This window comes from Fusarium falciforme, chromosome 11 (genome assembly GCF_026873545.1).
Source record: "Fusarium falciforme chromosome 11, complete sequence".
NCBI classification, from domain to species: Eukaryota; Fungi; Ascomycota; class Sordariomycetes; order Hypocreales; family Nectriaceae; genus Fusarium; species Fusarium falciforme.
The window spans coordinates 1,217,705-1,233,433 of NC_070554.1; the positions used below are offsets into that span (position 1 = coordinate 1,217,705).

Below are 15,729 nucleotides of genomic sequence, written 5' to 3' on the forward strand. Positions count from 1 at the left end.
CATAAGGCAGGAAGTTGACAGCCATGCACCAACTAGCGTTGCCAAGCGCACCCCTTCCATACGCTTGGCTACTCGGCTAGCCCATATGGCGATTTTACCTTGGTCTAGAACCAGTTGATCCATTACCGTGGCAAAGACGTGCCTTGCCACATCCACAAACACGAGACTGTCTGAGACATCAACTCGTGCCCAGAACTGATGAGAAAAGCGTAAGGCCTATTCTACCCCTGATGAAAAGAACACGTGCTCCCGAAGAGCCCCATTGGTATCAGGAATCTTGCATCTCGACGAAAATGCAGCCCTATGTGCCATAAATTCACCAGCTCACGGCGCTGCCAATGGTCCTCAACAGATTTAGTAACAGGGGCCGTGATCGGATCTGCATCACCCCCCTCATAGTGGCCAGAACGATCCTTCAGCGCCACGCCAGGTGATAGCGTTGACAGTTTCTCCAGTCAGCCAGCCACATCCAGCCGCCGAGATCAGTCTAGACCATCGTTGGGAAGGGACAGTTGATGGATATCAAGTATCCAAATAAAAACCATATTACCTTGTGTAGGCACTTTCAAGGTGGCTAAGTGCATACACGCACGGCATTTCCATATGCCCTTATTCATACGCCTCTCTTGTGACAGAAATCGCCATCATATGCGGGCTATGACAAGTTTGGCTGTGCAGCTAGCTTCAAGACCGGACAAAGTCAGCGGCAAGCCTTGTTGACCCGAAGATCGCCTACTATCGACCACTCCATAATCCGCCACAGTACTAAAAGCCTACTGACTACTGCATTGGGTCTGTCACTACGCCAAGTGAGGTTTTCCCAGATGGGCCTTATACAAGGCCCCTTGCCGATATTTGGGACGGACTGTGGACGGACCTTGAGCATCCCGCACTCAATCACGCCAAGCAGTACGAGACCTTGTCTACCTAGAAACAGTTCATCAACTCGCTCTTAGCGACACTGACTTTCCTCCAAAGGTCCTACACTGGCAATATTGAAAGAGGGTTGTGGGACGTCACTGATTTTCGGGGCAAATTCTAGTTGCACCCCGATACCCCATTCAGCATCCGGACCCGCACTTGCAAGACATTCAAGCTGATTCTCACTTGAGGAGTCGGGATCGAGTTGACCATTCCAGACGTCGTCCTTTTCAGTACGGCCAAGAGCGTCACTCTAGCTTAAATGGATCCACCGCTGAAATCTATCGGCAGGTGGCGATGGATTTCCTATGCTTTTTAGAGCTTTCGCGGCTACCGCCTAGTCATTTGAATTGAAGGAACGCCAGACACTTCTCAGTTTACTCTTCCAACTTCAGTTTATTCGTCATATCTATCTAATCAACGTCACCGCCCATGTCACTTCACTTTAAACAGAAGCCCCTGTTCATTTTAGTCTCAATCAACCAGTCCCATTGTCTAGTGCTCTTGTGCTCTCAGTAAGTGGTCCTTTGCAATGAAGAGCAAACTGAGCACAAACCCGAGCCCAGCCAAGCCAACAGAGAACCACAGTGCGCCGCGATAACCCAGCAACCTATCATGTTCATTCTTCCCGGCCTTGTTGATGTTTGTCTCTACAGTACCCGCAAACCCAAGTCCGATGGATATGCTGTAGTTGATAACAGTTAAGACAACACTTGCGCCCATTCCCTGAAACTCTCGAGGCACCGCGTTCGAGAAGATGATGACAGCGGACGGGAATGACGTATCCATACCGACAGTAATGACGAGGACGCTGAAGAAATAATAGGTCCAGTAAATAGAATGAGGAGGCCGTGCTGCTGCGAGAATGGAGCCTACGAGGTAGGCAACCTGGCCAACGACCATGATCCAAGATGCTGGAATCCTCCCAATCAACTTCCCCACGGCCAAAGCTGAGAACAAGCCAACGGGAATGACTGGGACAAACCAGGCTGCGATCTGGAGAGGAGTGTTTCCTCCAATGTCGAGAGCGACTTGGCCGATGTAGTAAACCTGGATCCCTTGTTAGTAGTTAACTTCTTTTCGAAAGATGGGTGACCTACCCATATGCCAAAACACGCCCAGCCTGTTGCTGTGCATGCAAATACGAACCCGATGTCAGAGTTGAAGGAAGTCAGAGGTAGGAGAGGTGATTTGGCCCAGTATATCTCGATGCAGAAGAACATTGCTCCAAACAGGACACCGAGGATAAGGCAGATATAAACGTAGGGCTGCTTCCAGCCAACTACAACAGCCTGGTTCCACGCAAAGTTAAACAATACTAGTGCGGTTACACCAGTCAAGCTGCCGGGAATGTCGAGAGCCTCAAGTATCTCCCGGACTGGCTTAGTCTGCTTTTCTTGGAGGGACTGAGGGATTGTCCACTCGGCAAAAGCAGCAATACCAGCAAGTGCAAGTGCGAGACTCCAGTAGATCCACGGCCACCAAGCGAGAGCAAAGAGACCCCCGAACAGGAAACCTGCGATGGCACCAAAAGGAGCAGTTCCACCAAACCATGCAAATGCCATATTCTGGCGCGGCCCAGGCGCAAAGGACCGGCCCAGAATACCAAGAGCATTTGGTAGAGTGAGAGCAGGGCCCATGCCTTGAAACACACGGGAAAAGGTGAACAGGACGTAGTTGGAGTAGACCGATAGGCCGGCAACCAAGGACCAAAGAGAGTACCAGATCATGCCGATGACGAACATCTTCTTGTGACCAAACTCATCTCCCAGACGTCCACCGATGAGAATGAAGGTGCCGAGAGTCAGACTATAGCCCGCGATGAGCCATGAGAGTTGGCCCGAATTGGTCATGCCAAAGGACTCTCCAATCAGACCGACAGTTGCGAGGGTGTTTCCCAGGCCCACTTGATTGGTGAACATGGCTGTGCAGAGAGTTCCAACAAATAGGATCTGGCGAGGAGTTGAGAGGGCGTCAGCTGGATAAAGACTTTTGTCCTGGTCTGACTGAGAGCTAGACTCGACATCTGATGATATTTGGTGAGCAAGATAATCTGACTGGAAACCCTTGAGGCAACTCACCTTGCGGTAATTGAGACGGCGTCCTGCGTGGTGACTCAGTTTCTGGCTTGACCTCCAGATCTGTGTCAGATAGGGGCGTCATCGCGGTAACACAAGTTGATGTCTTGATGCAAGATACGGCGTAAGAGAAACGAGGAGGCAATGGAAACAGAGGATTGAGCCTTAATAAGATCTACTGAGTTGGTAGCGATTGGATTTATATTGCAATTTTATCCCTTATATGATTCCTCCTCCTTTCGCTACCGCTTCATTTTGGAAGCTCTTGGATAATCAGACTCGGATCTTGTGTGTCGGAACGGGCCTAGTGCCGGAGCTCTCGAGAGGTCCGCTCCGGGCCTCCGGCTGGCGCGAGACACCGGAATGTATGACGAATGACGTTTCTTGAACGTTGAATAATCTGGCAACTATACGAAACATCCGAACTTCTCTGGTTTCTAAGCATTTCCATGATCCTTTCGGGGTCTAGTAACAGCAATTTATATTAACAACACATCTGCCCCCCTTTTTCGAGATATCAAAGAGTTCACCCCTCATTTGCCAAAATATCAGTCACCAATCATTCCCCCTCGATCTACTTTCTCCCCAACTTCACTTCACATCATGAGTTCAACTCAGTCCATTGTCCCTCCCCAAGGACTGGTGCTTGTGACTGGAGTCAACGGCTTCATTGGCTCCCACATCGCCAACAACCTACTCATCCTGGGCTACCGAGTGCGCGGCACCGTTCGCTCTCCAGACAAGGAAACCTGGATCAGAGAAGCCATGCAAGAGCGCGACCCCTCAGGCTACTTCGAAGTTGCGATTGTCCCAGACGTCACTGCGCCAGATGCATGGGGCGAGGTTGTCCAAGGGGTTGATGGCATTGTCCACGTCGCCACAGATATGTCCTTCGACGCCGATCCCAACAAAGTCATCACACCTATGGTACAGGGGGTGAGAAACCTGCTTGCAGCTGCGGCTTCGGAACCAACAGTCAAGCGGTTCGTCTTCACGAGCAGCGACCGAGCGATATCCAACGTCATCAATGGCAAGGAAGTGTCGCTTGACTCAAGCATGTGGAACGACTCTGCCGTTGAGAGTGCGTGGCGGCCGCCACCATACGAGGCTGATCGCGTCTGGGATGTCTATGTTGCTCTTAAGACCCAATCTGAACAGGAGATTTGGGCATTTGCGAGGACCGAGAATCCCAAGTTCATCATCAATTCGGTGCTTCCCTGCTTCAATATTGGGCCGATTCTTCACCCCAAGCAGCCGGGAAGCACTGGGAAATGGGTACGAGACTTCTGGAGGGACCCTGGACATTACAAGGATCTGCAGCAGTTTGGTGCCTCGTGGTATATCAACGTGGAGGATACTGCGATGCTTCATGTCGCTGCTCTCACTCAAGAAGATGTCAAGGGGGAACGGTTGCTGGGATTTGCAGGTCCCTTCAACTTCAACAGCTGGCTTGATACTTTTCGTCAGCTAGATCCAGTGAAGGCCTGGCCGGCTGATGATCCATCTCAAGAGCACAACTTGTACAAGGTTGATACTGGAAGGGAGGTGGAATTGTTGAAGCGATTCGGACGGAGTGGTTGGACGAGTTTCTACGAGAGTGTGAGGCAGAATTGTCTTGAAAGCCGGGAATGAACATAGAATTGTATCTGGTTGGATGACATCAGTCAGTAATATGCCAAGGCGTCCAAGATGTGGCACGCAGAATGCAGAATCATTGTCGCATCATTTCTACTGAGATGGCTTGCTTTCGCTATTGGCTCCTGATTGACCTTTTCAGCCATGTGAACTTACCAATTCTTTATAATATTCCTTTTCAGACAATGTGTAGCTTCGTCAGCAGCACGCACGTTATCAATATGGCTGTACCAGCCCGCGATGTCATCAAAGCCACCGCCTACGACACAGCAAAACATCACTGAGATCACCATTACAATTGAAATTTATTCGCTACGAGATTGAATAATTATCAATCAGATCTCCCACTGTCTTGGATCCCACTCCCGGCCCGAGAGGGAGAGTTCTGGTGGGTGTCATCTTGCTGACAAAAGCCACTTGTCTTGGCGCAAGCCTCCGGAGGCTTCGTAAGGTCCGCTCCGGGCGCTGACATCAACGGTAACCAACAGAACTGCCTTACGAGATCATTGCAGCATGAGACACCTATTGGGTGATGGTAAACTCTGTGGACTATATTAATATGCATTGCATCTTGCAATATCACTCCAACATTTCTTGCATCTCATTCCCCTCCATCCTCCCACAACCCCTCACGTTCTCCTCTCTACAAGTACAATCTCCAAGATGGCTCCTAACTCCCCCGTCGCCCTCATTCTTGGAGCTGGCTCCAACATCGGACAACATGTCGGCCGCGCATTTGCAGCCAAGGGCTACAGAATTGCCCTCGCTGCTCGAAGCCTCAAGGAAGAGGACAGCACCCCCAGCCAGTTGCACATTCGCAGCGACTTCAGCGACCCAGAGTCTGTGGAGAAGGTCTTTTCGACCGTCAAATCGCAGCTAGGTACCCCAGGTGTCGTGGTGTACAATGGTACTATGCCTTTCAACTGCTACCCCTCTCCCTATCACTGACACTCCTCTCAACAGCCGCTGCCGTGACCCCCAACGATGCCAAGAATCCCCTCAGCCTTGATCTGAAGGCATTCACTCGTGACTTGGCCATCAACACCACCAGTGCTTTCGCAGCAGCTCAGCAAGCCGCTCTCGCTTTTGAGGAGCTCCCCGGCTCAGCATCTCGTACCTTCATCTACACTGGAAACTTTCTTAACGACCATACCATCGTCTCGCTCATGGATCTTGGTGTCGGAAAGTCTGCGACGGCTCATTTCATCAAATGCGCTGCTGAGGCGTACGCTGGCAAGGGATTCAAGTACGTACTCATGTTCCATTCTACATAACTGGATCCCTAATTTAATTCAGGTTCTACTACGCCGATGAGCGAAAGGCAGATGGCTCGAGCGCATCCGCCGCCATTGATGGTGCTGCTCATGGAGAATTCTATACCAAGCTTGCTGAAGGAGACTCTCAGGGACCATGGCAGCAGACTTTTGTCAAGGGCCAGGGGTATACGAAGTTCTGAGCTAGTCACCAATGCAAGCTGTAGTAGTAGCTGAGCTGTGTATCTGAACATTTGAAGTTTGGATACCAGATCATAGTTCTCAAGACGTTTTCTCTTGCAAGGTAATCTTAAAAATGAACAGTTTTCTCTTGCCTGATTTCTCCTCTCCCTTCTCTTCTTCTCTCTCTCACGAAATCCAGAGTTTCACAATCGGTCTGTGTTCAAGGGGACGGCAGGAGCCTTATTCTCTACAGCTTGAATGCTTGTAGTTGATGGCAGGGAGGCCAGCAAAGAAAAGCTCTGAGCCTCGTCACTGCCATTTTCTCCTGACCTGCCTTGGCCTGTCATCACAAGAGTACCTACTCGAGATACTTGAAGCTGCCTGTGGATTCTGGCCTCTGTTCCCTTTTCGGTGCCGACTGTATCCCAAGAATGTTAGTAAACCATTATTTGAGAATGCATAGCGGTAACATACCGATGAGAAAGGTAAGAAAATTTGCCACGACGGGGATCCAGACGGCCATAGCCACCAGTTGGCCAAAGCCCCAGGAGTACTGGCCGCCGTTGATTTTCTGGATCTTTTTGAACGCTTTCACCACCTCTACAAGGCAGAGTATCAGCATCAGGAGATTCGCTGTAAGCAGAATGCATGGCAGAACCTGGCAAGACCGCCCACTAAAGAACCGAGATATCTTGGACTCGGGTTTTTCTCTCAATTTGTTGAGCCACGCCTCCAAAAGAACAATGGCAAGGAGAACATGGACAGCGGGAGCAAGCCTTATAGTCATCTCGAAGCCCCGCTCCGATTCATCAGGTCCTTGGAGTAAAGGTCCCAGACAAAAAGACATGGGCCCCGGATTATTCCCACAGCCTTCGACTGCGGCGTTCTCTCTAAGGATCTCAATGAGATGCTCGGAATCCGCCCACGAGCCTTTAGTCTTTAAGCCATGGGCGATGATCATTAACCAGCAAACCAACATGGGACCATGGAGACCCATCTCGACTTGACATGCCTGCCGACTCGTTGGCGGCACGGCTGTAGGAAGGCGATAGAACACGTGCCGTCCAGCTGTCGGTGGTGCACCCCGACTCGAAAAGCCGCACATGCTCGCCATCCGCATGAAGGACACCTGTGATTCTGCGAAAGTAGGCTTCGTGCCAGGCCTGCCATAAAGTGGGAGTGGAGTGGGTGTAGTTGTACTCGGAGATGGTCCGAAACTTGTAGTCATATGCGGGCATGATGAAGATGATTTGAAAGAGAACAATGAGGAAAACAATCAAGAAGCTTGGTTACCAACTTACCAGCAACATGTTGACAAACAACCATGAGTCAACACGACTTAAGAAGCCCAAGTTGGAGGCAATCAACCTTCCCAGACAAGCTAGGAAGAAATCAGGCTGGCGGTTAACTGATGCGCTCGACAGCCACCCCAAGAGTTGACAGGTTCGCCCAGCCAATGAATTCCACTGTATGAAGCCTCACCGTTATTTTCTTGTCTACCGAGCACAAGACTTCAACTTGGTCACTTGGCTTCCCACCCGGTCTCAGCTTGATCTTTCGAGGCCTCGCCACTTTGCCGTCCCACCATCACACTAATACCGAAACACCACGTCCTATTAGTGCCGTATCCCGCACCGAGAAGCTGAAGGTCTCAGCTGCGCGGTTTGGCGTCCCGAATTATCACAACTGCATGGCCTGCCTCGGCTATAAGACCAGGATATCATCCAATTGGTTGCTGGTGACAACAGGCTCTCAGAGAAGAGCTTATCTGACCAGTTATTATGAGGTTAACACTCTGTCTCGTTGAATCTGGAAAAGCAATTAGGCAGAGATTAAGAGTAATAAGGCTGAATCAGTTCGAGTATAACGGCTACCAACAGCCAAGCATAACCGTCTTCGATGAGCGGAGGTAACGCTTTTTAGGAGTCGAGCGAAATCTCAGACAGGGTAGGTTATGGCTCCGAGAAAACATAACGACAAAGCATAAGCAGATAAGAAAGCATTTTATATCACCGGCGGCAACATCCCAAGTCTTTCCCTCATACCTTCAGCTCGATCTTCGGCCATCTTGGTAATCTCAACTAATAGCAGGACGAGCCTGGCTCCCGGAAACAAATCATAGTACGATTGAGTATCGGTTCAAATGAAGTTTGGGATGGGCTTGATTGTTGATTTATAATCACGGCAATGCTCGTCACGTGAGCTCATCCCATCTCATCATCCTGTCATCTCTCTCTTCTTTCTCTACCACAACCTCGTGCCAAGACTTCTTTCTGACGGCATCGCGGAGCCTCTGTCGGAAATTCAGAGTTAACATTGTCCTCCTTGGTCAGTTTCTCTGACAACCTTTCCGCAACCTCAAAAATGGGGGGAGACACCCAAACTTCAGGACCGTCTAGCGAGGCAACTGACCCTCAACGGCCGATGATAAGGGTAAGTTGCCTAGTTTCAATTCTAGTCACAGAAAATAACACGCTTGATAGGCCTGCGACATGTGTCGGATCAAAAAAATACGATGCCAGCCGACAAAGCAAGGGTGTTTACAATGCACTAAGTACAAGACAAAATGCCACTTCACTCCCATTGCCACGAAACGAAAACCCCGAAGACCAGCCGGGTATGTCTTGTACACACAATTCCATGGGCTTTGCTGATGTTGCGGCAGTTACAAATACATTGCTCAGTTGGAAGAAAGACTTCAAAGCATGGAGAACGTCCTGGAGAAGGCTCTCCAACGCGCCAAATCCACCGAGGGAGAAGCTCCAGCAGAAGAGGGCACCATGGATCTTGAACCTTTCGAGAGCTCTGGAAAACAGCCACAGTCGGATGTGATTGTTTCGAGCCCTCCACAAAGGGTAACTAACATCTTTCCCTCTTCCTGGTTTAACACGATACCAGGAGACTTCACAGAAATCCTCAACTCCGCGGCATCGCCGTTACGCCCCCCTCCATCATTTACCGTGGGCATGGCGCTGGGCCCATTTTCTCTTCCCACATTTCAGGAGCTCCCTACAAAGCCAGTTGCACTCGATATGGTAATGGATACCTTCAAGAGTTTCAACCGCTTCTTCCCACTCTTTGATGAGCAAGACTTCCTTCAGAAGTTTGACCGAAACTACTTAACCTCGAGCCCAAGCTCTCCTGGTTGGTGGGCATGCATCAACATTGTTCTATCGCTGGCGCATCGTTTCCGCTCGATGCGCATGTTTGAAACAGGCTATGAGAGTGCTCAAGCGTGCGGGTACTGTCATAATGCACTCGCAGTCGTCGCAGAACTCAATGTTCTGCACAATAGCTTACCTGCAGTTCAAGCTCTGGTTGGCATGGCTGTCGTACTTCAAGGATCAGCAAACTCACATCCCGCCTCTGTCCTCACAGCAGCCGCGGTGAGATTGGCACAGGCCATGGGGCTACACCGAAAAACTCGTGACAACGGCCTTACCGAAGCGCAGAACGAGCAGCGAAGACGTGTGTTTTGGATTGCGTACCTTCTTGACAAAGACATCAGTCTAAGGATGGGGCAGCCTTTTTCGCAAGACGATGATGACATGGATGTCGAATTGCCGTCGGGTATTCTCTCGAAGTTACCTTTTAACCGCGACGGACCTTGCACTATCGATCTCTTCAAATCCCGCATCGGACTGGCGGTGATTCAAGGACAGGTCTACAAGCGGCTCTACTCAGTGCAGGCATCGCAGCAGTCCGAAGCTCAGAAAGCGTCTGTGGCGAAAGAACTTGACTCGATACTCTCATATTGGCGAAACGGTGTTGAGATTGACTTCGAAAGCGACCAAGCTGCGGTGCCTCTGTCACCCGAGGCGCTCCACGTACTCATCCTACGTTTCACCTACATCAATTGTCTTATAATGGTTAATCGGCACTTGCCACCAAGGCAACAGTTAGTGGTGAATGAGGGATCCGATACGCAAGGCACATACGCACCTCTTGAGAGTGATTGCATCATCGAGTCGAGAAAAGCAGTTCGTCTAATGCATCTGATACCTCATGGAGACTATGCCTGTGTCTGGTAAGCAATCTATCAACACCAACATTTCTTTACTAAACACCGACAGGATCTTACTCCACCCGTTCTTCGCCGCCGTCACTACCCTCTTGCAGAATGCGCTAGACCATCCTGCATGCCCAAACGCACAGTCTGACCTGGAGACTATGCAGCCATTTTTCAGGCTGCTAGACGTTTTGGCAGCGGAGGAAAGAACTTGCTATCGCTCAAACGAGGCGAGAAAGATTCATCGCGAATGCAATGACTTATTACGAAGGGCATCGGAGGCTGTCGGCTGTATGAGCATGGTGTTTGACTCCACGGGGCTGACAGAGGTGGTCTAGGGAGGGACAGGGCACATCACGGGAATATGAATAGATGCAGCAGGGTTCACAGCTGATGAGACTGCGCTACGCTCGGTCGCTATAATCAAGGACAGAAAAAATAGCAACGGTCTTCGACGTCTATCTAAGATCTATGAAACCCCGTGGCATCAATGGAGAGGATGCCAGCTCATCTCGAGAACACCTTTTTACCCACAAACCCCTCAAAATCCCAATCTTTTTCTAGCTCTATGTTAAAGGCTAAACCGGATTGCCTTTTGTCCAATCTACCTGAACATCCTGCTTGACACAGATGCCTCCATCCCCTCCTGGGCCAGTGCGATACTCGGGCCCCAGTATAGACTCATCACTCTCATTATCGCCCGCGATACGAGTGATGGTGCTGGGTCCGCGGATCCCCAGCTTTGGGTCCGCGTTGGGGAACCCTCTGTTGGACTCGCTCGCTTCGTGACTGCGAGGCAAGCTGCCAAGGTTGTAGCTTGGGCCATCGCTGCCTTCGCCTTGCTTCTTGTAGGATCGTTCGGAGGAGTACTTGGAGCCGTGGAATGTTCGGCGCCACAGGGGGCGGAGGATGGGAATGCCGATGCACATGAGGGTGACGGCCATTTCGGCGGCGGACCAGATGATCAAGGGGACGGTGTCGACTGTCAAAGTCGTTAGCTGGGACTACAGAGTGTCTATGGGTAAACTTACGTGTGTAATTGGCTGTGAAGCCGGTTGCAACTTCGTAGGTGCGGACGATGCCACAGACTCCAGCGCTATGACATGTCAGAGGAGCAGGCAGACCAAGGTTGACAGGTACTTACACTACACCGAAGCTCATACTGGCAGCGATGGTGATCTTCTCCCTGTGCTTCATGTTCAAGCCCCAGATGAAAATCCAAGGGAAAATAGCGAAGAAAAAGTCGACGACAGCGCACCATACTGCAGCGAAGAGTCAGCCAAAGGAGGATGGAAGAGGGTGGCGTTGCAGGTCTTACCTCCAAGAAGGATAGCGAATGGCGTCACGTCAATTTGACACACGCCCTCAACTCGCATGCGATCATAGATCTTCTCGGCCGGGATGCATTGAACCCAAAAGACAATGGCGGTAATGACAGACACGAGCATGAGCGACACCATGGCGACCCAGATGGCGATCTGGTGCCACAGCTCAACGACGATGCGCAGCAGAAATAGACCGAGAGATGTCTTTGCCACACCCATTCCAATGACTGCAAACGTCTGGCCAATCATCTCGTACTTGATGGCCATGGCAGCATTGTCAAAGGCTTCGTTGCCGGCATCCAGGCCGGGCATCGTCTGGCCGAAGCCATAGTTGGCCGAAATGTGGACAAAGACGGTATAGAGCAAAATCAAGATCTAAAAAAATCAGCAAAGAGGCACACAAGATCAGAGTGTGCGTAGTACTCACGCCGCTCAGCCAGTAAGCGTGGTCATCCGCGCCGATTTGCTTCATAACAAACGCTCGCGTGTAAAGACGAAGAACAACAAAGATCCAAGTCATGACTGTAAAAGCCCACATGACGGCCAAGGCCATCGGGGCTTGTCCTCCAATTTCCATGATGGGCAGCTCGACAACTCTCGCAAGGAACCGTGTGCGAAAGGAATCAATCTTGCCGGGAGGAACCAACGAAACATATGTCTTGCGCAAAAGCTCTCGTGGGGACCTCAGGACCCAGAAATACACATCGTGCGGTTCCGTGTTTTTGGTATCGACGACTCAGTTTGCGGGAGACAATGACTGGTGCTTTGCCACAGGAGCCCCAGACCTGGTTGATCCGCATCGCGGCTGGGTTACATGGTGTGGTTCGGTCTGAACGAATATTCTAGGCCGCTGCACGGATCTTGGGATATCCATGGGATCATCGTTCATCGGTAGTTTCAACATGCAGGGGAAAACATGATAGGTCTTTGAGAAAACAAGACGTATCAGTCATGAACGTAAGCACTCCAGGCATTCGGCCGGCATCTGGATGCCGGTAGCAAACCTCTAACGCAACTACTTTAGCTGATAAGCGCCTCCCTTTCCAAAGAGAGAAAGTCGAAGCAAACAAGTCCATTGTTCAGCGGTTTTAGCTGCCCTTGGCGGTTTGCTTTTCTTGGGGTAGTATTGCTCCGCGTTAGTTCGCTGCAACGGTAGCCCGGACCGCAGCCGTTGATTCTTTCCCGGGGGGACCCTTGACCGCATCCGAGACGATGGATGCGGCATTTGTCCAAATGAAACGGCACGGGTAATCTTCGAAGCTTTGCTGATCGTCAAGGGATGGGTTGCAACGGATGGGCACATCCCTGGACCCCAAGTCCCTAGCTTTCAACCCGTCGTCTTCACAAAAGAAATACGCGTCCTGGAAGGGTTACATGGCTGTTTTAGCAGCCATTGGTTGCCATCGCCATTCTTGAATAGTCCGGCTAGGCTCTATTTAGAACAGTTCGTTGAAACGGCGGGTCGGGCACTTGCGGGTATGGCGGGAAACTAGGGCAATACATCCATGCTAACGGGACTAGAGAGTCAGTCCCCGGCCGGAGAATGTCAAATAGCTTGTCGAGTTGGCTGGTTCTCGACTGGGGGGATGAAGATCCTTGCCACAATCTCCCTCCACAAGCAAACAACGACGACGCGGCAGAATGAAAGCCTCACTGTGACATGGTTCCTGCAGACAAACAACGAATTCGAAAGTGAAAAATGACTCGTACGATTTATCTTGCTCGAGTCGTTGGTCGAAGCCGCCGTCGGCTCCTTGAAACCGGTACTCGGAAGATCCCTGACCTGTGCGATAAATGAAATTTTATTAGCGACATATCTGGTCCGAGTCCCCCATGCAAAAAGCACTCTCTGCATCTCTTTCCCCAAAGTCGCAGCCGCAAGTGTCACCACGATGAATCACACCTCATATCTTGACACCTCCATACTGGAGTCTGCAGAGGGAATTCTGCGCAGCAATTCGTCCCTCTTTTTATACTTCATCGTCCCTGTTAGCACAATTTCACTGTGGACCATTGGCTCGTACTTTTCGTCACCGTTGAAGAAGTACCCAGGACCATTCCTTGCGAGTAAGTGACACAAACCATCTTTGCTTTTCTTGGACTCTACATCTCCGGGGCGATCACCATGTTTCAGGCCAGCGGCTAACAATGACCAAGAGTTCACCAGACTGTGGTATCTGTACCAAGCATGGACGGGTGACTCTCACCTTGTGCTAGATAAGCTACACCGGCAATATGGACCTATTGTCCGAATCACACCGAGCATCATTGATGTTGATATCCCTGAGCTCATCAAGACCATGTTTAGCATCAAGGGTGACTGGCTGAAGGTAAGATGGCATGACTCTTGACGCAATGCATTGACTAACAAGGTGCCAGACTCCCTTCTACCATGGCAGCAGTGCTCTGGTGAATGGACAAATCGTCCTCAACCTCTTCAGTCAAACCGACCCTGTTAAGCACAGGAAAGAGAGACAGCCTATCGCTAAGCACTACTCAAGTGCCGGCATCACCACTATGGAGCCACACATGGACAAGGTCATTGACCAGTTCTGTAACGAGCTTGAGAAGCGGTACATTCACGGCGAAAATTCCGGCAAGATCTGTGACATCGGACAGTGGACGCTATTCTGTAAGTGCAATTGATCTACCATGTACCACCCTTGTAGTTATTAACCGCCTCACTAGATACTTGGGATGTCGTTGGAGCCGTGACCTTCTCCCAGCCCATCGGCTACCTCGAGAAGGGCTACGACTTTGACGGAACCCTATCCAATGCTGACAAGGCCATGGACTACTTCACCGTCGTGGGAACAATGCCCTTCCTTGACCGCGTCTTTGACAAGAACCCCATCTGCCACATCGGACCCCCCGGTTTCAACACCATCACGGGCATCTCGATCAAGCACCTGGTGGATCGGTACCAAGGCAACGACAAGGATTACCATGATCCCGAGAAACCGGATTTCTTGGACAAGTTCATCGAAGCCAAGAATGCGGACCCCGAGAATGTGAACGATCCGCAGATTGTGTCGTGGCTTATGGTCAACATGATTGCTGGCGCTGACACGACTGCCATTACTATCCGCAGCTCGTTGTACTTTTCTCTCAAGAACCCCAGAGTTTGGGACCGTCTCACGGATGAGGTTCTGGCTGCAGGTTTCCACGGCCGAACACCACCCAGCTACAAGGAGGTCAAGGCTCTACCATACGTTGACGCCGTCATCCGTGAGGCTCTCCGTATGCTCCCCGGTGTCTCCATGACCATGGAGCGCTACGTTCCCCGCGAGGGCTTCGTGCTCCCCAACGGTGACTATCTCCCCGAAGGCACCATCGTAGGCATGAACCCCTACATTCTCGCCCGAAACAAGTCCGTCTACGGCGAAGACGCCGACACCTTCCGCCCCGAGCGCTGGCTGCGCGACGAGGCAAACGGCGAGACCGAGGAGCAATTCCAGAAGAGGCTCCTCCTGATGAACCAGACCGATCTCTCATTTGGAGGTGGCAGCCGCATCTGCATCGGCAAGAACATGGGTCTTTTCCAGACATACAAGGTTCTCGCGACGCTCATCACGTTATTTGAGATTGAGCTGGCGGATCCGAAGAAGGAGTGGAAGGTGATTAATAGCTGGTTCCCCAGACAAGAGGGACTGGAGGTGAAGCTCAAGAAGCGGGTTCTATAGGGAGTTTGAGGTTCATTTGTAGGATATGTGATTCCTGGCCGCGACAAGCGAGCTCATCTTGTTTTATATGTTCGATATCGAGATACACCTGAGTAAATGAATCCTTTCACAGCGTTCTGCGCGTCCAGGTCCAAGAATGTTCATGGTCTGATCTCTGCAGCACTGAGTCTTGTCCATATTACGTCGCAACCGGGCCAGTTTGCGATTGATGCTGATCCTGCACCTGAGTCGCGCTCCTTGTGGGACGTCGCATTCGGGTGCTTCCAGCTGGTTCATATTGATAAGGTTATGGAGACATTCCAGTCGCACAGACAATGCTGAGATACCCATGTCGAGATCAGCGCCACCAACCGTTTCTTCCCCTTGCTTATGGAGTCGAAGCCGAGTCTCCATTTTTGGGCCCCTAGGTGCGGGATGGGCCACTCGTCCTACCCTATAATTCTTCGAATCTCAACAAGCCAGCCTTTTGCGAGGGATGAACGCCACTGTGAGAGAACTAGATTACTTTATGATAATAAGATAATTTTCAGAAAAGACTTTAGACTGTTTTTTGTAAAGCGGAATAAGCGTGAAAAGGCGGATTGTCTAGAAAACTTCATGCCGCATTTGTCGAGTTCAACGTGGACATCAGCTCGTTATACA

At 50.8% G+C, this 15,729-nt stretch overlaps 6 protein-coding genes across 6 annotated transcripts; 4 read left to right on the top strand and 2 right to left on the bottom strand.

Annotated features, from left to right (window-relative positions):
* Window positions 1-1,416: 1,416 nt before the first annotated feature.
* Window positions 1,417-3,084, bottom strand: NCS54_01331200 (MFS domain-containing protein; the record flags this gene model as incomplete). Its single annotated transcript, XM_053158513.1, has 3 exons — window positions 1,417-1,971; window positions 2,022-2,947; window positions 3,003-3,084. 3 exons carry the CDS (start codon window positions 3,082-3,084, stop codon window positions 1,417-1,419), a joined length of 1,563 nt encoding a protein of 520 aa, XP_053014488.1.
* Window positions 3,085-3,602: 518 nt separating this feature from the next.
* NCS54_01331300 (Epimerase domain-containing protein) lies at window positions 3,603-4,631 on the top strand (the record flags this gene model as incomplete). Its single annotated transcript, XM_053158514.1, has 1 exon — window positions 3,603-4,631. One exon carries the CDS (start codon window positions 3,603-3,605, stop codon window positions 4,629-4,631), a length of 1,029 nt encoding a protein of 342 aa, XP_053014489.1.
* Window positions 4,632-5,297: 666 nt separating this feature from the next.
* NCS54_01331400 (Hypothetical protein) lies at window positions 5,298-6,090 on the top strand (the record flags this gene model as incomplete). Its single annotated transcript, XM_053158515.1, has 3 exons — window positions 5,298-5,541; window positions 5,598-5,880; window positions 5,931-6,090. 3 exons carry the CDS (start codon window positions 5,298-5,300, stop codon window positions 6,088-6,090), a joined length of 687 nt encoding a protein of 228 aa, XP_053014490.1.
* A 2,344-nt stretch (window positions 6,091-8,434) lies between these two features.
* On the top strand, window positions 8,435-10,417 carry NCS54_01331500 (Zn(2)-C6 fungal-type domain-containing protein; the record flags this gene model as incomplete). The annotated part of the gene is made up of 4 exons (XM_053158516.1): window positions 8,435-8,503; window positions 8,554-8,687; window positions 8,736-10,097; window positions 10,144-10,417. 4 exons carry the CDS (start codon window positions 8,435-8,437, stop codon window positions 10,415-10,417), a joined length of 1,839 nt encoding a protein of 612 aa, XP_053014491.1.
* A 240-nt stretch (window positions 10,418-10,657) lies between these two features.
* On the bottom strand, window positions 10,658-11,981 carry NCS54_01331600 (Hypothetical protein; the record flags this gene model as incomplete). Its single annotated transcript, XM_053158517.1, has 5 exons — window positions 10,658-11,061; window positions 11,111-11,175; window positions 11,224-11,341; window positions 11,398-11,779; window positions 11,832-11,981. The coding sequence occupies 5 exons, from the start codon at window positions 11,979-11,981 to the stop codon at window positions 10,658-10,660; spliced, it is 1,119 nt and encodes a 372-aa protein (XP_053014492.1).
* Window positions 11,982-13,296: 1,315 nt separating this feature from the next.
* NCS54_01331700 (Hypothetical protein) lies at window positions 13,297-15,087 on the top strand (the record flags this gene model as incomplete). The annotated part of the gene is made up of 4 exons (XM_053158518.1): window positions 13,297-13,471; window positions 13,562-13,734; window positions 13,784-14,036; window positions 14,093-15,087. 4 exons carry the CDS (start codon window positions 13,297-13,299, stop codon window positions 15,085-15,087), a joined length of 1,596 nt encoding a protein of 531 aa, XP_053014493.1.
* Window positions 15,088-15,729: the final 642 nt, after the last annotated feature.